We start from the raw sequence: 25,419 nt of genomic DNA, 5'->3' as shown, positions 1-25,419 counted from the left end.
ATTACATATTCTCGGGTTACTCTGTAATGTAACTATTCGAAATTAAACCAGAATAGCTACCCTTGTACATAATTCGGTACAAGGGCTTCTGTTGAATTTGCCTGCCTCAATTAGGGAGGGTTGATTATAGTTTCAAAGTGACATTTCTGTTCTATGCCTCCAGACTTCAGATCCAATAAGTTTTCTCTATTAACGACACTTCGAAGTGTTCTCCGAATCGAAGTGAAAACCTCAACCATCATTATCCAATAGTTTCATAAAGCAAGTCTGATCCCTTGTAATTATTAAAGTTTTGGAAGCAATATAAGAAGCATATTGAAAAATTATTTTTTTCCTATTAATTACTTCTTATTAATTTTAAGTATTGGTATTTTGTTGTCAGGCGTCAGAACTTATGATGTAATGTTGAAAGTTGGAGCAAACGAGCTTACGTTCCACCTAACCACCACTAATGGTAACCTAGTGGTCAGACCCATAGATCAGTTAAACAACCTCAGAAAGAATTGGAGTCCCAACTACGACTACAAACTGTGGATACGTTGAGGATTAATGTCTCATATTATTATGTCTCTTCATTATCTTTCAAATTAGACCACAGTAGCGCCTAACAATTGTTATTAGGGAGAGATTAAGTAGACAGTAGTGCCGTTAAAGTCGAACCAAAAAAGGGAACCATCAAAGGTTGATTAAGTAATGTACCGTGCGGTAAAGTGTTTAATTTCAGTTTTTATGAATAAGGGAAGAAATCTTCAAAAGTGTAATGTGAGTGACTCTGGGTTGTGTGGTGTTTTCACTTATTAAAATATCCTTACTGGCCGTTTTCAGAGTTACGTGGAGGACTCCGGGATCTCCGACGGAACACAACTGGGGTCTTCAGTCAGTGTCCCTATCGGGCTCTAGTCTCTATCCAGTCGATTATTTACGCTTATCACATATTCAGATGTTTATAGGTGTTACAGGCCACATATATCGTCGTTCATCCCGAGGTCCCAGTCGTGGGGGTTCGAGCTCGCGCTCTTGCCACAACCCCGGAGATCTCTTTTAGTCACCTACGATAAGCAGGGTACACCGTATCTCTATTCTGGTCCCGAGACCATAAAGTGTCCTACGTAGGCTTTACGATGCCATTAAAGCAAGACACGAAATCAAATTAATTATGCGACCTGATAACATTGTGTGTGATTTAAGAGGTCACAGTGGAGTGCTACGTGATCATTTTCCTTAATTAGTACGGAAACGTCTTTGATATTCAGATGATGCTCATATCTCGCTGATTGTAATTCCGAGGAGATAGTTCGTTGTTAGATATACTCGTATATAACTTAATGTTATTATTTCATGTACTACACTAATTTTCTTGATAAATATGTGTGTTGATTAGGTTGTTATTATAACCTGCTAGAAAGTGTTAGTCTTCGTGGAAATATATACGAAATTTCTAAATCTATTAATCTATTAATTCAACCATCATATGTATTTCTGCTAAATAATAGTAAAGTACTACTGTGTTTTGGTTTGAAGGGTGTGGCAAAATCGTACGTTTCAAGGGTAGCATTGCATCTGTGGTCAACCTCAGATAGGACTAAAAAAGAAAAACTAAACTTAGGAAATTTAAGGTTTATAACGAAACTTCACTATGTTTCGCAAAATGCTGTTATTCGCGAATACTCTTCATTTCTAAGATTCGTAGTCTTTCCTAGCTGCTTTTAAGTTGAAGCTTTTAGCTACTGCATTCCTTTTATTAATGAAAACTACTAAAACGGTAGTAGTTTTTTATTATCACTATCACTTAGACTTTTAATAAGTGGAACCTGTGAATATAACCTGACGTGCATACTTCCCTTTTAGATCGTTAGTGACAATTACAAAAATTGCCTTCAAGTGGAACAAAAACTGTGCATTTTATATCATGGTACGTTTTACCGTCAAGTGGAACGCGGCCATAGACATACAAATCTTATTCAACCTGCTCCCTTCAAACTGATGCCAATTTGACAGACGATAGATTCAAATTGGATTCATGCCACTCCCACTTTGGATGCAACGGAATAATACTTCAAGTTGATTGAAGTAGGTACCAACGTAACATGATCTGATCTGCCTCTATCATTGAATATTAAGGGACCTTTCGGCTATGTTTTACCTTTATATATTATAATATAAGTGTTTATTGGTCAGTATGTTAATAAAAACTAAAAAAAAATTCAATTTAAAACTGTTACAATATTACATTATTTATTATTACTTAACAAACAGTTACCTACAGAAGACTGTAGAATATAAACTTCTATGATTTTACTAAAACTATAGAAATACCAAAGGTGAATTTAAATGTATTTAGATAATTTCTGACATTTCGAGGAAGCGAGAAACACCCAAACGACCCCTTTTTAGAGCGTGAAATTGAATCTTGTTGCGGGTGGAGGGTGCACGAAAACTTAAATATTTAAGGGAAATAACCATAGAACATAGAGATAAGCAGAAATGCTTAAAAACCGGTTGTTCAGGTATACTAATGTTGTGTATATCCGCGCATGTTTTTTTTCTACCGGGATAATTGACACAAATAAGTAAAAAAAAATAAACACTCGTACGGTCTGCATATAATATGCATGGTAAGTAAATAATAGTTTAACTCACGTGTACTTATCTTAATTACCTGATTTTTGTATTATTGTAGGTCCTGTCATGTCAGGTCCGGTCATGACCAGATAGGTCTAAAACTATTTGAAAAATCTTGAAAAATCCATGTGAACTAACCCACCGAATATTTACTATATCTTCTATACTTATAATAAATCTGTAGAGCGGTCAATTCTGTACATGAAATATATTTCAAAAATAACTCTCATTATGTGCATTTGCACATACTCACATCATAGACGCAAGTTTTTTTAGATGACATTTCTATACAACCATTGGCCTGTGGATATTACCATCCAGAGACGGGACCTGACGATTTAGAGGTGAGGTATTAATTTTATAGCCCCATTGTAACTGACGGGGATGTATGAAGTCGTTAAGTTTTAGCAGTCGTTTGTAGACGGGGTTCTTGAAACGGGGTTTTTGGACGGCCATGCGAGCAGAGTTTTGTGATTAGAATTAATTAAAATTAGCAGGATTTAGAGGGTGTGACGTATCCCTCGTAAGTGTCAATAATAGTTTTATAGCGTAAATCGCGCACAGGGAAAAATTGAAATCATTACACGGTTTATTGATACGAAATTTCTAAATCTATTGATTATAGCACTGCTATTTCATGTGAAGAATTGTAGTTTTGATGTGTTCCGTCTTATTCGAAGTTTAGGTAAGTAGAGATGAATTATTAATGAAATCTATGGAGGTGGTGACGATGCCCCTGAAGTTTAATTTGTAACGCCTCATATAAGTGTATCTTCCTATGTATTAACTCTGCTATTTTTAAGAGAAATAACTGTGACTGTGGGCAATCTATGTAATATAAAATATTATTATTAATTATACCATTGTTTATATAAAAATAAATGATGTACTAATTTATTTTTATCATTATTTATATTATATATGCGTAAGGGTAATTACAGGACTCAGTGGGCATGTATGTTCTTTTCTTTCGACACAGTGGGTCGCCTCGAGCAAAAATAATAAGCGGGGAAAAGATTTGCTTCCATTTAATTTCCCATTGAAGTCAAATGACAACCCTCTTGCTGTACAAACGTGCTTACATAATTTGGATAATCAACCTCCATGCTCCGACACAGATATGAATGTACAGTCAGCTTCATTAGTAAATGTGCGGAAAAAAAATCAAAAATACCTATACAACCAAACGTGCATAAGTAGATAATAATTAGATGAAAACTAATGCGTCAAAAGTAGCTGAACACCATATGTACAAAATGCCTAATGTAACTAATATGATATACGGGTATCACTGTTCAGCTAGTTTTGACACGGTAGTGTTCATCTACTTTTGAAACTTAACGACATTCATCCAATTGTAGTGCTAGTTGTCAAAAGACAAAATACCTATAAGCTAAAATACCTATAATACACCCAAGTGTACCTATATACCCAAGTGCATAGGTATTTTTGAAGCCATAATCTAATCATCTACTTTTGTAACTGACAGTACCTACCTATTACTGACTCATTTATACTTTTTGCAACGTATTTCCAGCACAAGGGGAAAATATTCATAATATTTTTTTATTTTGCATTCTTCCTAAATACATTGTTGCTACGTCTGGTTGAAACAATGGGAGCGTAGTGGAGACCTGCCGTGCGGAGGGGCCGGGTTCGGTCCCCGGGGAAGTCAATTTCATTAACACCGCGGTTGGATCTCGTGTGGGGGATTACACTTTGTATAATATATTAACCGTAATTGAGTACCTGTTTCTTGTGCAATGAATTAAGATTAAGATGTCTACCGGATGGTGTCTTGGAAAGGGGATCTAAGAGTTTAAAGTTTGTTTTTCTTTTAAAAGCTTTTTCTTATTAATTATTTGTCTTTATTTCTAAATTTCTTGGTAAAATCGTATTTATTTACGCGCATTTATATTATTTTAAGTACACAAACACATGCACAGCTCAGAGAAATGTATATATTTAGCTCCAGTATTTAACCGGTATTGACCAGACCTGTATTTTATACAAATTTAACTTTACGCTTAATTTAAATCTTATGACAAACACAAAAAATCACAAAATTAGAATAAGTAAGTTTCAAAACGAATTTCTATGTTAATAATATTAAAAACCTAATAATCATTTTGTATCATCCATAGTAAAATAATGATCTATTTATTCATTTTAAGCGAAAAACATATGTAAAACATTTTATGGTAAACCAATAGTATTTTTTGGAAAATAGTTATAAGAACCTGTTGTATAAAACGTATGCTTCAACTGCTATTTAATAAATACTTTTACAAAATGAACATTTAATAATCCTCGTCTAATATACTACTTGTAGCAGCTGCAAGTATCACAAGGTGGAATTTAAAATACGATCCTAATAAAGTTACTGGCAGCAAAGACAACGTTTGCTACAAATTAAAAGAAAAAAAAACAATTTTATCCATAAAGAAAATATGGGGGCTCAAAGAGTTTCGAGTTTTCGTGCAGTCTTAGGAGATTACCTTGAAATACTTTTAGAGGGGAGCATTACATCAACGAAAATTGTTTTAGAGTTGTTTTTGTTTGCAGAGTTCATGAGGGTTCTATGGTAGGTATTCGGATAGCTTCATTATAATATGAAGAGGATTTTTGTCTACAATTTTTTTATGATTTATTCGAGAGGGAAGGAATGATGGACGGCGGTGGACCAAAACTTTGAATTTAGGTAATTGAAAACAAGGCGTTTTTATAAGGAAGTTTCAACTAATTAAAAATAAAATAAATTTAATAGGAAATAACAATAAGCAAATTATTTAAATTTGTACTTTGAGATTATTTAATTGAAAAGCATTTTAAAAGTAATATAATAATTAAAGTCAGAGATAATATTGACGTAGCTCATAGCCAAAAAATATTTTTTTATAAACAGTTGAACAATTTTCGTAGTTCCAATAACAATCAGATAAGTCTGATAAATTTAAAATGAAAATGACTTTATTTAGTGCATATTCATATTAAGGCTATCTTATCTGATTATAGCATTGTTACAATGAAGCCAAATCAGCTATGTGATAATGATATTCAATTATCAAAATCGATAGCAATTCTAATTTAACGGCATTTCAAGTAGTGCGTGACTTCTGAAATCATGGCTAATAAATACTTGACCACATTTATTTTAGTCTTAACAATTAGCTTTACGAAGGCTGCCATTCAAACTGTAAATGGGAAGATCAAGATCACAATAGGAACAACGTCGGCATGCTCAGACGCTCTTAACTTCATGACTCAACATCTTGTTCCAGTCTATGCAGAGTACAAACAATTTCTGGAGGTCGAATTTGTGCCTTGGGGGAGGACCAGATTCGAGAATGGGAACATGGTGTGCCAGTTCGGACCGAACGACTGCTGGGCGAATCGTCTGCACAGGTGTGTCTTGAACATGCTGCGTGGAAATCAAGACGCACAAGTGAATTACATGGCGTGCGAATTCACGAGACCGAGACAAGCGTTTGAATTGGGAACATACAATTGCGCTTTGGCTACTGGTCTCAATCTCATTGATGTCGACTTCTGCATGTCAACTACCGGAGATGCACTCGAAAGACCAGCTCAGGAAGCTGCGGCCGAACCGATGGCAATCATCAACTTCGTTCCGTATATTCTCATCAATAACGTCATCGATCGGGAGATTCATAACCAGGCGAGGACAAGACTGAGAAGTCTTATTTGCTTTGCTTTGGCGGACGATCCTACTACTGGTGTTACTAACTGCCAGGTTTAAGTATCGAGTAGGATCATTTAGATTGACAGCGCTTTTACAGTGTTTTTTTGAAAATCTATAGTTGTAATACATTTAACATTTATAGTCCGCGCCAAACTGCTAGCTCTGAAGTTGTTGCGAACATGTGTAGTCATCCAATGATTTATTTCTATATTCAAAGCTGACTAGCAGTTTTACGCGTACTATACCTACAAATAATTGATTCAAGTGATTTCAGTGGTGGTGTAAGTCTTTAAAAATGTTTTTGGATCGCTCTATAAAATACTTGTTAATAATATTTTAGTGTGACGCGACCCGAAGAGTAGAAAACATTTATTATTGAAACCTTTTGAATTCTAAGATAATTAGAATAATAAAACATAAGGAATTTACTTATGATAGTGACATTTTATACGAATAACGTATCGAAAATTTGTCTTCCAATATTTAACGTATAACAATAATATTTCATTATTTTTTAAATATTTCCATCATTTTTTTTATGTGTTTTGGAATTGTTAATATTTTTGTCTTGTAATAAATAATATTTGTTAATTCAATAAATAGAGAATGAATTAAATTTTTCGTTTTTATTTGAATTTCTCAACGAATTTCAAATGATATCACAATACCAAAATTCAAAATTATTTGATACACACTAAATTGCTAGCTATTTAGAATTGGGTTTTAACAACAGTTTTTTTTATATTAGTAGTTCTATGTAATTTTTGTTGTGAAATGTATGACATTACATGTTTTACTGACTTTTTACAATTTGTAAATATCCAACCATTTACAAAAACAAACTCTGCTTCAATTAAATATTTAGGTATTTATCTATTCAGTCTTGTTAGATAAAAAACTAATAATGATTTGGTCAAATCTGATAAAAACCGATCCACTAAATATGCGATAATCGTTAAATTATCACAATTAACTCATGTGATGCGGTGCGTAATTTCTGGAATTTGGTATCTTTTATTATCTTTTATTTCAATGAATTTAACGATTATCTTTATCAAGGCAACCATTGTAAGTGTGAACAGTAAGATCAAGACCACAATAGGATTAATGTTACCATGCCCAAATGCAACCAATTTAATGGATGCAGGAACAAAGAGTAGGTACAAGCATCTGAAGATTCACAACAGAAAATTAAAAACACCATTCAGATATCTGCGGTAGCTGGAAATTTAATTCGGAGCAACAAGTTCCACACATACGCACATAATTTCTAATTGCGACATAAAAGAAAATATTCAATTTTAACAATGATGTTGCAGACGAGCGTGCAGTTCACTTGATGGCAAGTGGTTACTGCCAATGGACAACTGTATCTACTCGTAACTCCTTATAAAATAAGGGTTATACGTGACTCTGATCCCAACTGCGTTATAAGTCATTCGGCATCAACATCTACCTATCAAGGGACGTTCACAAACGTGCATTCAACATAATGTCATTAAGTCAACCATTCATTACCATTTATGAATACAATATAATAAATGAAACAATACGAAAATCAAAACATTTATAATTCCGTGCATTATTCCAAAAAGCTTAACAGCGAACATATGCACTTCAAACACCATTAACAAGCTCAAATGGTTGCAGTGAACGCCAATTTCCAGTTTATTTGTATAATATAAACAAAATGGCGAATTGTACTGTGATTGTGAACTGGGAAATTATGCGAGAATAATAGATACTTTCGGTAGTACAATTAAATTGTATAGCTACAACCCTTTTCTATGTTCTACCGATAGCAGGGCCGTGTTAAGGAAAACCGGAGCCTCTGGATATACAACAATTCGGGGCCCATTGGAAAGTAATAATTGAAGAAAAAATAAAATCAATGAATAAAAAAAATCAATTCAATTTACAAATGGCGACCGTTTCTCTTAGTATCAGGTACCTAACTTGTTGTGTAAGCGAAAAAATTGTTCTTTCGGGGCCTGAGGACGGGGGCCCTGAACGCAGACCCAAAGAGCCCGTGGGTAAATATGGAATAGACTGCAAGGAACAAGTTTTTCAACTGCCTACTGAAATACTAAGGAAGACCTGGAGTATTACAATATGCTAAAAAGCCGTCACTATGTTTAAAAGCCATCTTCCATCAGATTTTTTCAAAACAGTAGGGAGTCAAGATTTTACGACTGTTCCAATAACCCAATGATACAATAGCAATGACGGTCGTGCTTTCAAAATCAAATCAAATGAATTTTTTTTATTCAAAATAGGTTCATTACAGAGCACTTTTTGAATGTCAATACAACTACCACCACATCATAAGGTGTTTCGTTATGGAGAAGAAGCGGCGAAAGAAACTCCATAACACACATCTTTAAAAAAAAATGTTTTTGACAATGTAACTTAACGTAATGGTACATGTGGAGCTGGAGCTAATTCAGACCACACCGTTTTGTCAGTCAAATAATCACTTACTTTATAGTACGCTTTTTTACATAGCGTTAGTTTAACGACATGTTTGAACTTTTTTTCTGTGAGATTCAAAATGTGGTCGGGTATTTTATTGTAGTAGCGAATACAGTTGCCCATAAAAGATCTAGCCACCTTACATAATCTATGTTTAGGAATTGCTAATTTGTTTCTATTTCTGGTATTAAAGTTATGGTGGTTACTACTTTCAGAGTGAAACCAATAAATTCAAACACTAATAGTTTAATAATTGCAATAAACATTTAAATCAGTCACCTATTGAGTAGTATAATATCTATTCACTGCAATAGTTGCAGCTTTTGAATAATTTATATAAATGATGTACCTATAATTCCTCACGTATAATTTGGTTCGTCTATTAATGCGTTATTAAACGGCATATATCGTTGTTTAGTAAAAAAAACAAAAAATATAAAAACAAAAACACTACCATATTAAATTGTCACCATCACTGTCTTTAGGCAAGGTTCCCAAGACGCTGGTAGCATTTTCTTCTGAATTGCTATACTAATTCTTTAAGCGAAATGCATGCCAGCTCCTAGGTCACCAGAGACGTCGACCAAACGAGCTGACAGTTGTTTAAACAACTAATTATTTAATAAGTAGTGGTTTAATTAATTATTTTTGTTTTTCATTTCTTATTTCGATATTTGATTGGATATAAATCTATACATAGAACAGTACAGTAGTAAATTAGGCTCGTCATTATACAGAACATGGATTGGCATGTCGTGAGCTCATGAGGTACTTGACGCTAATCGCAGCGGCAATTAATCTGACAAATGGATGCTGTGTGCGATTGATCTGGGCTATCTGTCGATTGATTTGATCTCGAAGAGATCTGTTGTGTGTCGGTGTTTGTAGAATCGATTTTGTATACGACTACAGTGAAATAAATAATGTCTACAATTCAGTGCAATAAAGTAAATTTACTTTTAGCGGACATAATGTTGTATCCTCCTAATATATTGACATATCGATGGGATAGTTGTGACAACGTTGGATTATTAAATTGTTACAGTAGATGGTATCAAAGGGGTTAAATGTATTAAACGATATGCGGCACATAAAAATCCTCCAAACATTGATAATATTTAAATTACCAATATGAAAAATCATCCTAGGTGATACCCGCTTGAGCCCCATTAGGTCAACGACTTTTAAGGCGAATTGCGACTTCTGCGACTTACATTTTTTTCACTCTGATTAGAATGATAAATTGGCTTCTTAAACAAATAGACTGACACATGTCGTTGGAAGTGCATTGATGTGGTCCGTATTCCTTCTTAGTATCACGGACCAATGAAAGCATTCGGTCCAGATTATACTAGCATACCAGAAACATTGTGTAACATTTAACTTCGCTCGTAAATTACCAATTGAGGAGCTAACATTCTAAGAGCTATAGGTGTGGTTCCAGAGCATCGTCCAACAATTTGAATATTCAGTCACATTTTTCCCTACACCATAAAACCGTGGCAATACACTCAGGGCGGGAGATGTAGCGTTACTGAAGTAGGCGGCTGAATAATTGAAGAAGTATGGTTCCGGACTCCCTGGCGTGTCGGATCGTCTAGCCGGCGATCGATACCGCCCAATGTACGGGATACAATATGCGCTGCCCATTATTTTAGGCAATTTCTAGAGTAGCCGGTTGCTAAACGGTATCTGAAATATGATTCAGATGAAGTTTAGTTGGCACATGTTGGGATATTTTCTTGTTTTTGGTACATCAGTAGATTGATCATTGTTTAGACAACTTTCAGTATCGCCACTTGAAATAAATTCATAGCTTATTCCAAAGGCTATATTAGCACAGAGTAGTTTTTATTTCTTTGCATACAATATCATTCCGTGTACTGCTCCGCTGAGTTCGTTTAAATTCGTTAAAATGTTTAATATTAAAATGAATAATCTGTTATTAATGTGGATATTGTGCATGTTTTATTATTAACAGATTTATTTGATACAGGAACAGTCCACAGCTACTACAGCCACAGCAGGAAGTTATATTGTTACATATGAATTCTCTTCCTATTTTTTTTAGAATTTGGGGTCAAGGCAACGTTTATAAATGTAGCAAGCAATAATTTTAGGCAACCTTCCAAGTCAGCACAGCAATAGCCATAGTTAAAAAAAACGAAGATATACTAATAAGGAATAGTTTAAGAAAATATGCTTCCCGAGTGTTACTTAGCTGAAGGTAATGGATTTATGAGCTTTTAATTTTATTTACTTTCATATCTCGAAAATATCACTTTTAAATCTCGAGGCAACTTAATAGGAAAAATCAAAAAATGCGGAAGTGTATTCAAAAGAAACGTTTACGGAAAATAGTCTACGGAGCATTAGGCGTGCGAATCGCAACGGAATTATGAGCATCGGCACGAGATATAAGGCTTGCTCTTATTGGCAGTAGCGCGAATTGCTATTCCGTGTATCGGTCCGCTGAGTTCGTTTTCAGATTTTCTTTGTGGTACGTTACTAATTGGTTCCTGTTTGAAAAGTTTAATATTGAAATTAATAATCTCTTATCAATGTGCATATTGTGCATGTTTTATTATTAACAGATTTATTTGATATAGAAAGGACCCACACCGACCAAATCCTATGAAGACTACACCTGAAGTTATATTGTTACATATGAATTCTCTTCCTATTTTTTTTTGTAATTTGGGGTCAAGGCAACGTTATAAATGTAGCAAGCAATATTTTAGGCAAACTTCAAAGTCAGCACAACAATAGCCATACTTAAAAAAACGAAAATATATACTAAAATGGATAGTTTAAGAAAATATGCTTTCAGAGTATTATTTAAGCTGAATGTAACGGATTTATGAGCTTTTAATTTTATTTACTTTCAATATCACTTTTAAATCTCGAGGCACCTTAATAGGAAAAATGAATAAATCGGAAGTGTATTCAAAAGGAACGGTTACGGAAAATAGTCTACGGAGCATTGGGCGTGCGAATCGCAACGGAATTATGAGTATCGGCACGAGATATAAGGCTTGCTCTTATTGGCAGTAGAGCGAATTGCTATTCCGTGTACCGCTCCGCTGAGTTCGTTTTCAGATTTTCTTTGTGGTACGTTACTAATTGGTTCCTGTTTGAAATGTTTAATATTGAAATTATTAATCTGCTACCAATATGCATGTTTTATTATTATAGATTCGCTGAAATTGAAACGGTCCACGATGCGACTAAATTCCTAGAAGTCAAGAAGGCGTAAAGAATAAGTACGACTCACACGTCTCAGATTTATGAACTTCGTGCAATAAATGAAACAAATGCAAACTTTCTTTTGAGACACCTTATCATAGTTTCTCTTCATCTTTTACTCATAATACATCTGGTGTGTCATTGACTTTTCTCTCAATCATAACCACAAGACTGAAAAGATGTCTGGTTTGAACGGAAATAAAACTGACATAAAATTTTATTGAAGTTCAAAATAAACCATTAAAGTGAGGAACTTAAAATAAATTTCGTAGCGAACTCAGACTAAATCAGATAAAAACTTACTCTTCTCTATCAATGTTGGCAGTCCGAAAGTAAAATTCGAGACCTTCTCGCCGATTCGTATCAGTTGAACTTCGTCCAACACGTTCTCGATTTCGATAATTAAAAAATTATATTTGAATTTTAAGTTCATACTGTCTTTCGAAGATGGTAAGCGGTTTCACCGAGTAAGGGATTTTTTAGATATTTATATGACAATGATTTTATGTACCTATTTAGTTAAATTGAAAGACACCTTTGCCATGCTATAATACAATAATAGTAACTGGAACCCGCTGCTATCTCCAACGCATTCCAAATAACACAGAAATTTAAGTTAAGATTGACCTATAATCATACAAATGATTTATTATATCTACAACGAACGTAGAACGTATGAGAAAATAACAAACAATATATATATATTTGCTACTCTTGCAATAATTGAAATGTACAACAGCTAAACTGCGAAAATCTGGCCACAACAACACTTAAAGTGGTACAATATTTCACTTTTATTAAGTTAACGAAACGTTATCAAAAAGCGTACGAGCCACATCCGACAATAAAACGGCACTGGTTTTTGAAATATTACTTGGATGAATGCCCATCGTGATGGTAATATCGTAGTAATAGTTTCCAATAAGCAATATCTTCCAAACGGGTGGACTTTTGGTCTGGCTAATTTATTTACATGTTTTCCTCGGAAGCCCGAATAATGGGATAACATTTCTTATTCAGACCCGATCGTGACTTCGGAAACGCAATACAAACTCTAAGTTGAATAATAGATTACCGAAGAATAGAATCGAATATATTTGTTGACCGACTTTCAGAATGAATGAACTGCTTTATTCTGAGACGTATTGGCAATGTCGTTCTGATTTAGCTACTTATGAAAGCTACTTATTGATCTCCAACAAGTGTTCTATTGTTTACGATCGAAAAGGTCTTGATCAAAAGTGAGAATATTAAATCGCAATATTTAGGGAAAAGTGAATCATAAATTTAGATTGTGCTTTAGGATTGGGAATTTCTTTTTCATCTTTATGGTTTGTCTAGTGCATGTGTAAATTTCGAGTTACCTCTTAATATTCTTTAAATGTTAATCCAACATTACGCTTACGATTAAGGTAATTCGTTGTAACTGCTAGCGATACGGTATTAGGTATTGTTTCTATTATCGATGTAATGTTTTATACTAGAATAATATTTTCAAATGTTAATTTCATTTGTTGTGCCCAAATCAATATATCAATGTACATGAATGTACACGGTTCGCGCTCTTTAGTTTAAACAAAACACATTGTTCAGCTGCGAACGTTGCAATGGACCGTGACAAAACTAACATCGCCGTGCGCCACAAATAAATCATTTCGTTAACATTCTGCCGCCACAAAACTGAATTGTTCGAAAACGTTGGATTTTCATGGTTTATAATAGCGGGAACAATTTCGCTAAAACTCGCCCGGAGCGATCAAAATAATTCAAGATTCATACGAAAACCGGGCCAAGCGTTACAGCACACGATTTTGCCTCAATTTTCCGTGCCAATAGCCTCCTTGGTGCTTCGGGTGGAGCAGAGCTATTGCCAATAAACAATATCTTCCGCACGAATGGGCCACGAACGAGAATTTGCTAATTAGGGACATGGAAACGATCAAAAGCGAGCCTTTGATGCGAAATTGAAAAGGTGACAACTACTCGCTAAGGCGTGGGAGACGCTTCGCGCTGGGTGTTCAGTCGATAGGCGATATTGTCTTCATTTTTCTTGGAAACTTCAAAGGTCTTCATGTATACTTGCCTGAAGGGTTATAAACTGATCGCTGTAGAGACTGCGAAAAAGTTTCTAGTTCATAGAAAATATGTTTCCGCGAGAATGATTTTTGTCAGCACATTTTTTGTACGGGGTTAGTAGTGAAACTTATGCTATGTTTTGTGATAAAGTTACTGCTTAGATAGTTGTAGGATTACGATTTTTGGATGATAAGTATTTGTAACAACGTCTGGTTGCTAAAGAAGTGTAGCTTGAAATACATTGTAGATACAAGGTCAAAAATCTAAACTGACAGGCCTCATATAATCTTTTCTCCACCCATCAAACCAACCAATACGACTAGTCTAAGGTAAATTTTCTTGCCTTCCTTTACTAGGATTCATGGCTTAACATAGTGTCCAAAGCACGAAAGCGCGCATGAAAGTCAGTCACTTACGGTCACCCATCCAACTCCAAATCGCGCCGGGAGTTGCCTAATTTTGCAGTTAATTTACTGTAGACACGAGACCCTGGACTACGTGTGCTTCATTTACTTACTTATTTTTTGTGACTACATACATAACATAAAATATAACATTTACGAAGCAACGTGAAAAAAATTACATTATTAAAACATACAGGCATACGGAGGGTTTACGATTGGGGAAGGGAAAGGTTCATCATATTGAGTAAAACGTGACTTCTACAGTTGATGCTTGTTATTTAATAAACTGACTGAAAAGGTTATTTTGGAATGAAAGTAAATGTTACATTTTTTTCGGATACAAGTGAAAATATGAAATGGATTGCTACTATTAATGTTGTCTACTGAAAATTGCATGATCTAGAACTTTCCGCATATCTCATTAGATAGCAGTCAGTAAACCTTTTCGAAGGCCTTATACTCCACCTTATACTACTCCAGGGGGCTCCTAAGACATAGGTATCAGGTATCATATGGCCACTTAGCGCGGTAATGTCAACGACATGAATTCTTTTGGAATGCTGCCACTGTATGTAGTAAGTTGGAAAAATGTTTGTAATTGATTATATTATTTATACTTATATTACCCTTATATTGTCGTTGCAAAGTAAACAATTAAAAATATTGCAAATTGAAACTCCAAAATATTTTATGTTAAAAAGTAAGAACAGGAACGTATTGCATATTTATTACGTCGATTATATCTTCCAGAATTCCTTCCGGTATGAATTCCGGTAAAATCCGGAGTGCCAATAATAAAAATAACGCAGTGTCGGTACGGGTCGATTTCAATAAGCGATAACTTCTGCATGAGCGCGGCCGTCCTTCAGAACTCTCGGCCGCTGATCAAAGCGGATACGTGCGGGATTGAATACTGAGGTATGACCTAAATTGTATCCCCGTTTTGTACATACTTCCTATTTGTTTACAGCTTTGAATGCACCATGGATTTTAATATTTTTATTAATAATGAATTTTATATTCACAGTAACTTATGAGTGCTACAGTCCTTCAGATCTCTCGGCCGCTGATCAAAGCGGATACGTGCGGGATTGAATACTGAGGTATGACCTAAATTGTATCCTCGTCTTATACATACTTCCTATTTGTTTAAAGCTGTGAACGTGCCATTGATTTCAATATTTTATAGATATTAATTATATATTCACAGTGCCACAGTTCTTCAGAACTCTCGGCTGATGATCGAAGCGGAAACGTGCGGGATTGAACACTGAAGTATGGTCCAAACTGTATCCTTAATTTACACATACTTCTTATTCGTTTACATTTCTGACCATACATTTCATTCAATATCTATATTGATAGCCAAATTATTTATTGCGTTTACACGAACCTCTTATAAGTGCCATGTTACAAAAGTGTTACTTTTCTTGAGATCTTGGCCGCGGATCAAAGCGGATACACGGATCTGGAATTGAATTGTGATATTATGTTCAATTATTATTATCTATAGCGCGAATAATTTGAAGTATCCATTATAATAAGTAGGATGTACATTTTATACGTAGGATCGCTACAGCCCTCTGAAAATTATATGGGGTTGAATATGATTCACACTTATATGGGAGTCTATGATTAAACTCACATGATGACTACAGCAAGATGACAAGAGTAGATGAATAGTACATTAATAGCAGGATGACGTGGCTACCCATTACCAAGATTGAATGCGTTTGAATCCTAGGAGGCCAAACTCCTACGATATGTATGTAACATTACTGTTGCCATTCTTGGTCAATACTAGATGGTGAATTTCTTGAATATTACAAAGATTTACAGCAATGATAATATAATAAAAAAAGTATTCAAAGTAGATCTTTTTAATTTTTTTTGGACGTTAATGATCTACCACCGCTTTAAAAGGTATTTCTCTAGAGAAGAAGTGGCGAAAGAAACTTCAAAACACATCTTTAAAAAAATGTCTACAATAACAAACCTACGCAAATGTAATGATGATGTGCGAGCTACTTCAAAACCATTTTTAATATAATAATAATAATAATAATAGTTTTTTTTATTATGTACATTTTTTTTTTTTTTTTACAGTTCCAAAAGTGTTTTTATTTTCTATTTACAAACTATAAATCTATATACAATATATACAGAAAATATAATTTAAACAAAAAAGAAATATTAAAATGTACATTTAGGTAATTATGATGAATGTAAGAAAGAACAGTATAAAGGAAAACAAAAGCAATACAAAATCTTATTAAATATCGAGCGTGGATAATATTACCATTATTCAAAATTTATACGCGTCCGAAACGAAACGACATGCATCTTATTCACTTAAAGTAGGAAAGACAGAGGACGTTACAAGAAATACATATTTTACACTTTTGACAGATGTGTCCCTCCCTTTAGATTTATTGTTCGGAGAATATGAAGTAGCATCTTCGTGTAGAAATGGGAGAGTTTTCGTTGTTTTCCACCAAGATAATATCCCCGTTGGTAGTGACACAGGGGATATATAAATCAAAGCTTCTGTGAATCCAGGTGCAGTGATGTGTGAAACTTGGCCAGTGCAGTGCATAATGTCTTCAGTGCTCTTTGTTTTGAGGATATTTTAAACTTGCGATAAGCTACGCAATTTTTATCCCAAACTTTTCTTATCCAACTTTTATCCTGTCACGTTATTGCTACATAAGTTTGAAATTTTTATGGAATATAATAATATTTTGGGGTAAAAGTAGGTTAAGAAAAATACTTCAAAAGATTTAAATCTTTTGTCGGTTCTATTTTCATACACTCACCGTTAATTAATTTTAATGGTTTCTAAACTGCGATAAATTCGAATATTTATTCGAATTGGAAAAAAAATTGATATCCATGTTGATATAAGTTAAAAAAAATTATACGATTTTTCTGAACAAAATGATTTTCTTTTGGCGTTTGACACTCTTGTGATATTAATTAAATAAACCCCTCATTACTTGCAAAAAATTTAAGTAACAGGCGAAACAATATTTTTTAACCTTTCAGTGTATATCTATTCGTACGTCTAAATTAAATTAACATTATTAAAATTGAATGTAGAGGGAAAATGTTTCTAACAGGTATTTAAAAAATCTCCAACTTCGTCCCCTAACAGACTCCCGATAAAAATGGGGAGATTAACAAAGAACTTTTCATCTCAGGACTCTATCGACCGTTAAAGATCTATCTGCGGAGTTTCCCTCGCGATTTCTTATAGCGAAGTGCCGGCAAATTGTCCTGAAATATATTAGCCATAATCAAAGCTAATGCCCCCGTTATAAGCGCTTTGGGATTTTGATGTTTATAGCCAATTTGTTTGACGTTATGTTACATACATATGCTTTGAACATTGTAGTAGGTACTCTTTGTGATTTAACTACTTACTTGGTTTTATATCTACGCCTAATTCTCTGTTAAAATGCGGCGAACAACGTAAATACATAGATAGTAGAAAAAAATTCGCGTCTTCATTTGGATAGATTACAAATATTTTTATAAAAATACGCAATAACAATTATTTTCTTTTGTTACGGCAACTACTCGTATCTATAATATAGGAGAAGCAGACGTGCATGCAGTCTACCCGTTGTTAAGTGGCTACTGCATTGGCATGTTGGCATGTAAAATCAACCCCAGATAAGATTAGTTTCCTATTTGAGGTCGGCCGTAGATGCAAAGTAGTTTTTACTATGATAGATGCGTCTACATCCGACACCTACCCCTGTGGACTAAGCTGAAATGCCTCGGAAAAGTGTATAGTGCCCTTTAGAACTATTATATAACTTATGAATTATTGAGATATGATATTTACTTGTGTGAAGTATGAAATTTAGTTGCTCTGGTAGCACTTATTCCGAACTTGGCTGATATAATTCAGTGTATCCTCGATCCAAACGCTAATATAAACAAAAAGCACTAAAATAATATAAATGCCAAAATACTAAAGTGCCTATGTTAGAAAACTATCTAGACTAATAAATGGCCTAATCTTATAACAAGTATAGTTTTATTGGAATTGAAATTGACCATTTCGACAGATAAAACGAAAACTTTTATCCGACCATGCCAGCAAAACAAAAAGAGACATTTGAAAAAGTGTATGTATATTTTAGAAAAACTGGCCAACCTCGTGTCGGGTCAACATGTTCAGTGTTCTGTATATTAATATTAAAATTGCCTTTCTTGTTTTTATTCCTTTTATTCCACAATATATATTTTATGTAGTTTCAATTTTTTACAATTCTTTTATATTTACTATCTAGATATAAGTTTATGTAAATGTTTAAAAGTATAATTATATAGTTTTTAAATAATTGTTAAAAGTTTTCTTACTATAGTTACAAGTTATTCGTAAACTATAAATAATATTGGCATCACACACCATTTAAATGTGTGGTTTAACAAATTTTCCGAGGAATACTAAAAACAGACATAAGATAAAGCAATATCATTATACAAAATGTCCGTTTTGAATGTTCGCAAGATGAAAGCTTTATTCGATTATTGTGAAAGGGTTTCGACGTGTACGGATAGTTCGAATTGGAATGGGGTCGATCCCTCAGTGACGTAATATCAAGTAGAAATGTCTTCTTGGGAGGCTGAAATCCATACCTCAGTGGTATGGATTGTCGCCTTTCACGTCGTCATCAAAGGTTGAAGATAGCTTACCACTGTTTCTAAGTCATGTCAATGAAACACAAACACACAGATATTTAAGTTAGCCCTCAGAAATTGGCAAACTTAATTATATGACTATATGTTTGATTAAATGCATTCGACGTTTGCAACTTTTAAACATTATTTTTTATACAATTTTTGATACCGTGAAAATATTTATTTGTTACTTAAATTGTGGTTCTTAACTTTTCTAGTTAGCCTTTATGAAGATAGTAGAAATATTTTTGATTCGATTGTGGCAAAACAGTAACGCTAGCAAGACCATTCTGTCTTCTAACAGCGGATTAAGCTACTGTGTTTTGGTTTGAGGCAAGCGGTAAGGTAATTAGGTAATTTACGTACTAATGAGTTGTCTTAACTTCGTTTTGATTTAAAATACAAGTGTGATTAACCACAAAAAGTTGTTTCGTTCAATTTGAACTTTTCAAAATTGTTCAATCCCGTATATTAAAAGCACGAATTCAACAGGTCATTTCTACTTATTATTCGCTCTACGGAGTGAATCCCTTTATCTCCTAAAGTATGTACATGAGTATTGGCAACGTAGGGGTTCACCCACGCGAGACATTGGCGAATTGCGAGGTGGAATATCCTATAACTTAAATGATCGGCCACTTATAGGGTATTTCTTGTTTTGAGGAACCCTGGCTCCCTCATGATTAATGGCTGAAAATGTATGATAGATTTTCGCGGAAGAATTTTGACGGCAAAAGTAATGGGATATTGTCTTGTCCATTTAATTAAGGCTCTTTGTGAGTTTACTTGGTAAATGTTAGGTATTACCTATTCTTAATTATGTTTATTAAAGTTATTTTTTTAGGAAATAAGTAATATGTGCTCAAATATCTTTTTGGCTTTTGTTATTTCTGTCCAATAACAGCAGTGTTAGGCGCTGCTGTGTTCCGTTTTGAAGGGTGTGGTAAGGGAGACATACTTTTTCTAGGCGTTCCAGCTTAGTCCTCAGGGGTAGCGACGCATCTGTGGTCGACCTCAGGTTTAATCCTATCTGAGGTTGAGTGCAGATGTCTATGGGCGGCAGTAGCCACTTACCATCAAGTGGACTGCATGCTCGTCTGCTACTCCTATATTATAAAAAAAAATATTTTGATGTTTTCTGATACGCATATCACTACTCAAAGCAAGCTGTCGAACCCGGTTTTCAGTTAATTACAAAGGTCCATTAGGTGGTATTAATAATGACAAACGGGTATGAAGCCGTATGGTATTAATAATGAAAAACTTCAGCGAAACCAATCACATATGTGTTTCCTTGCCTGAGGACTATGATGATCGCGATTATATGTAAGTCAGCCGGCATCTATACGCTTCGACCAAAACTCAAAAACTACTTCAAGTTAGACATAGGCGTGGCATTAGTACCTTCTCGCTCGATCTACACCCATGAAACTTGACTAGTATTATATTAAAAAAGAAAAATAAATGCAAACATTTACAACCAAAACACGTTGGAGTAACTTATCGAATCGCAATGAGATTTAGTCAACCGTAAATGCTATTGTAGCCTCAAAACAACACGCAAAGTCAATAAACCTAAAATTCAAGTTTATATTTAAATGAAGTCCCGACATCCCAAATGTAGACAGTTTAATAATTCGCTCAGTCTTACATTGTTATTTCTTCCCAATAACTTTTGTTTCAAAATGCGTCAATTTTTTTCAGGGCTAAAATGCTACTCTTGTAAATTATAGATGCTGAAATTTTATCTCGGGGCGCGCTGTATTTTTAAGGCTTCAAAGATCATTGACCTTTCGAATTCCCTTTTATTGTTCAAGCTTAAAGATCTCATCTTGTTTTTATATTAAATTGTATGTGTTATAAATAAATTACACTTGCCGAATGCAAGTTCAAAGATAGCTCTGATCTTGGAGATATTTCTCAACAGCGACTGAAGTAATTACTTTCTTTGTAAAGCCAACAAAGCTTGGAAAACATCATCAAACACTTTTCCTTCAAACCAATTATTTTAAATTTGGTTTGTATTTACCAGCCCGTATTTCTTTTCTAAATGTGTCCCATAATTATTTAATAAAGGTGTCCTTTCTGTAATTAATGCGTGCATATTGATGCTACATATTACACATAGGTCATATGTCGATTAATCGCATCGTTATCAACAACAGTGTTCATCAACAGTGACACTTAACATGATATGGACCACGTGTTCGTGACTTCTTAAATAAAAACACCTTCATTCTATGGCATGGTAATCCTGCAAATTAACTGTTAAAAAGCATTTGAAAATAACGTATCTATTTTCAATAGAAATCAACAACATCATAATTTCTATACTATAGACAGTTTATCTCTATTTGATCAAATAAAACGAGGCTTAAATAACTAACTGAGTAAATAAGCCACCCTCAAAAGGCAATAGTCAGTACATCACGAAGCAGACTTAATATTAAAGCTAAAAAATGTAGGGAAAAGGCCGCGACAGATGTTCTTGAATGATGAAAAGTTTAAGGCGATTACAGGATTCCGTCTCGGTTCAAGTTTAATATAAAAATAAGAAGATAATGCTCCTTTAAGTGTATGTACTCCTGGTTGTGATGCGACATTCGGAAGTTTCTTTCCAACTGTTTGTGTATGTGTCGGAGGGAGTTAAGTATAAGTGAATGTCAATATTTCTTTAAGCCCTTCATATTTTACTTTGAAGGTATGTTGTTGAGGACTGGTGTAGTTATTGCCATTTGTAGGAATGCGTATGAATATGAAGAGGAATAATAATTGCAAATGGAAATGAAAGTTATGATTGACAAACAAGTTCAAGGAAATATAGAGTTATAGTGATGAGCGACACCAATATAGGATACGTGGATTATAGATGTACGAGTACGTGACCGACTTCTAGGTTCTTCGATGTTCCACATTCGATATCTTTTTTTATATTATGAAATATTAATTACATAACCAATAAGAAAAACATTTAATTTGTACGTTATTTAAAACAAGTAAGTAACCTTTACATTACTTAAGAAAGGTTTTTAGAACATAAGCTGTCGAAAATACCATATTCGATATTCAATATGTTAGTAAATGATATGAAAGATTGCAATTATTTAATTATGACATTAATTGTATGTTTAGTAACCCAATATACATTTAGTAATTTTTAATTTCATAAACCTATTTTGTTTTTTACACCGAGAAAGAGCGTTTATTCCTTATTAAACTGTAAAACAGCTTATAAATGAGCACCACGTTTATAATTTACAAAAGCAACTGCAACCTTGCTATAATATCGTGTGTCGTGAACGCAGTCGCGTGATGCTTGCGCAGCGCCGTATCGCGACGGCTTATCGAGAGGTGCCGCCTGCGTGATCCATCTTCGAGGGAGCTGGCTCTGCGTAGACGGGCGGTTTGACGACGTTTTTAGGTAATACAGGTAGAAAATGTGAAAATTCTTAAGAAACTTCAAACATTATTAAATTTAAAATGCTGCTTATAACTGTGTGTCACGTTTATAATTTTCAAAAGCAACCTTGCCATAATATCGTCTGTCGTGATCGCAGTCGCGTGATGCTTGCGCAGCGCCGTATCCGGACGGCTTATCGAGAGGTGCCGTTATAACTGTGTACCCAGTGTACCACGTTTATAATTTACAAAAGAAACTTCAATTTAACACAGGTAGAAAATATTAATAAGTAAACAATATTTTTTACGATTTTAGATTAATAATATATAAGTAAGGAATAAATAAGTAAGTAGCCAAGAAGTTTGTATTACATTTCAAAAAGTAATGTAAATCTAATTATAAAATAATTATAAACTAAGTACGTTAAAATGTAGTTTTACTACATAATGACGTCAGTACCTGCACACATTAATTAACTGCGGTTTTTACGAAAATCCTGTACACGTGTAAGTGTCTACAAAACGATACACGTAAGGAGTAAACACGCACACCAAGATATGTACTTTGAGGCAAACTACGTCATTAGTCAAACTACAATACAACAGTGTAATAAGCAGAAATTAACGGTTATGTTGATACAGTCTAAACTTGGGGTTCTTCTTGACCATTTTAATATAAAATATTTAATTATTAGCCGTACATACGATCAATTCTAGTTTCATGTTTAGCCATAATTGTTAAGCATTTAAAACGCGCGTCTAAATCGCAGCGGTTGAATCGCCAAGCACGGCACCAGTTGTCGCGCACAGATGATCCATCTTCGTGAAAACGCGCAAGCGACGCGTGATTCCACCAACAAGGGTGCGGCTGAGGGCTGTGAAATATTTTTTCCACCCCTAACGACTAAGTTTGGTGTCAAACTTACAGCGAGGGTGACAAAGGACAGCAAAGTCCGATGTAATGTGCCGTTAAAAAAACTATAGAGACGCCGTGTTCTTTTTCAAAACAGACTAATTCTTTTATTTTGTTCTCTTTGAAACTTTAAGGAGCTGTCTCGACGTGAGAATTGTTTTATTTTTTTTAGTCTTTATAGTGATACTTACTTTGTTATAACAAGCTCACGTGGAATATGTAATGCTTAAGTAACTCTATTTTTCGTCTCAATTGTTTTAAGAACTTGTTTGTCACGGGTTTGACACCCAGCTAGGTGCAAGTACTAATCAAGCACTTAAATTACCAAGTTTCATCATACTTGACGTAATATTTTTATCATCAGATGCTGTAAGTAAAACAGAATCACGTGACTCGTAACATAACATTTGAACTCTGTTTTTTATTATATTGAAGTAACAAACGAGCTCGCACTCCACATAATAGTAAATGGTTAGTCTATAGACATCTGCAATCAACCAGAGATAAGATTAGATTTTTACCTGAGATCGGGCACAGATACGTTGCTGCCCCTGAGGACTAAGTTGGAATGCCTCGGATTAGCATATCTCCCTTATAAAACATTTTAAAGAGGATACAGCAGCGCTTAACACTGCTGTTATTAGGCAAATGGGTAGATATGGCGGTGGTGCAACCCGCAAAGGGTTTTACGTAGTACAATTCTAAAGTAGACGTCTATAGTATTCTCTCATACCACCCTTATAAAAGCTGCAACTCATATAATTTATGCATAGTTAATTACAATAATCAAGTGCCTGAACCAACCCTTGCGATAAACGCCAAACAATTAGAAGTTTCACCCATATTTTCGGGTTATTAAGCACGTCAGTGGAACCCTAAGTTCGAAAGTGAATAAATTTTCCCTGGCGATTAGAACTGTGTAAAGACTTATACGCACAATCCGTGCTTATTATGGCTATGACGGTAAATAACATATTTTATGTATAATATCCTGAAAAATGGTTATAATCAATGTTTTATTATAAAACATAGTTGGATTTAACGGAAAATATTAGTAAAACATTTTGCATTCATTAAAAATAAATATAAGTAAAAAATAATGAGGATTTTATTTTGTGATGGAGCAAGTGCAAGTAAAAATATTTTTAAATGTTGTCTTTTTTGCTTACTTGGTTGATTGGCTTTCTTCTTACTTGCTATTTGTTAGTTAATTAATTTATTTATTATAAATTAAAATTAAAAATTGAAATCTTCTTAGTTGTGTAAGTAAGTAATATTCTTAGTTTGTTTTGACAACGTCATAACACTACAACAAAAAAGCGTCATTGTATTGAAAACTAAAACAAGAAATATAAAAATAATATAGTTATTTAGTATATAGCTTAGCGTGTACTGCATACATTTTCAGAGCCAAAGGAACAACTCACACACAACAAAATGGTAGGTGCATAATATACCCGTAGCTTAAATTTTCCCCATCGATTAGATCGTTGTAACGTGATTCACGCATTACTTGCCCCAACATGTTTAAATGCGCATTACTCGATCAGCGAGTAAACGATATTTCATGGTGCACATTCGTCTTTTTAGGGTTCCCTCGTTAAGTCGTGAAAGCCTTATAACTGATTATTAATAGCGTTTTGCGTATCATACTTAGCGTATCATACTTTGAATTCTTTAGACAGGTTTAGACAGGTTCTTTAGACATCATGCCTTGTATTAGACAATTAAGTCAAGGTAAAAATATGATTAAACTTTTTTTTTCTTATTGTATCGTACATTTTGTTATTATGTTGAATTAAATGAAGGTGTTAATAATTGGTTAATTTTTAATTAGTTATGTTACCGATTTGATTCAAAAGTATTATGTGCTATGGCGGATGCCCACGTTT

At 34.1% G+C, this 25,419-nt stretch overlaps 1 protein-coding gene across 1 annotated transcript; it reads left to right on the top strand.

The window, feature by feature from the left end:
• The first annotated feature begins 5,746 nt into the window (after window positions 1–5,746).
• LOC140744658 (GILT-like protein 1) lies at window positions 5,747–6,569 on the top strand. Its single transcript, XM_073076271.1, has one exon. It carries the CDS (start codon window positions 5,747–5,749, stop codon window positions 6,380–6,382), a length of 636 nt encoding a protein of 211 aa, XP_072932372.1. The 3' UTR covers window positions 6,383–6,569.
• The last annotated feature ends 18,850 nt before the right edge of the window (window positions 6,570–25,419 follow it).

This window comes from Epargyreus clarus, unplaced genomic scaffold, assembly GCF_041222505.1.
Source record: "Epargyreus clarus isolate Ecla_fem2 unplaced genomic scaffold, WU_Ecla_fem_2.2 ptg000009l, whole genome shotgun sequence".
Classification (NCBI taxonomy): domain Eukaryota; kingdom Metazoa; phylum Arthropoda; class Insecta; order Lepidoptera; family Hesperiidae; genus Epargyreus; species Epargyreus clarus.
Note: the sequence above shows the minus strand (reverse complement) of the source record. Positions and strands in the feature narration are given on the sequence as shown.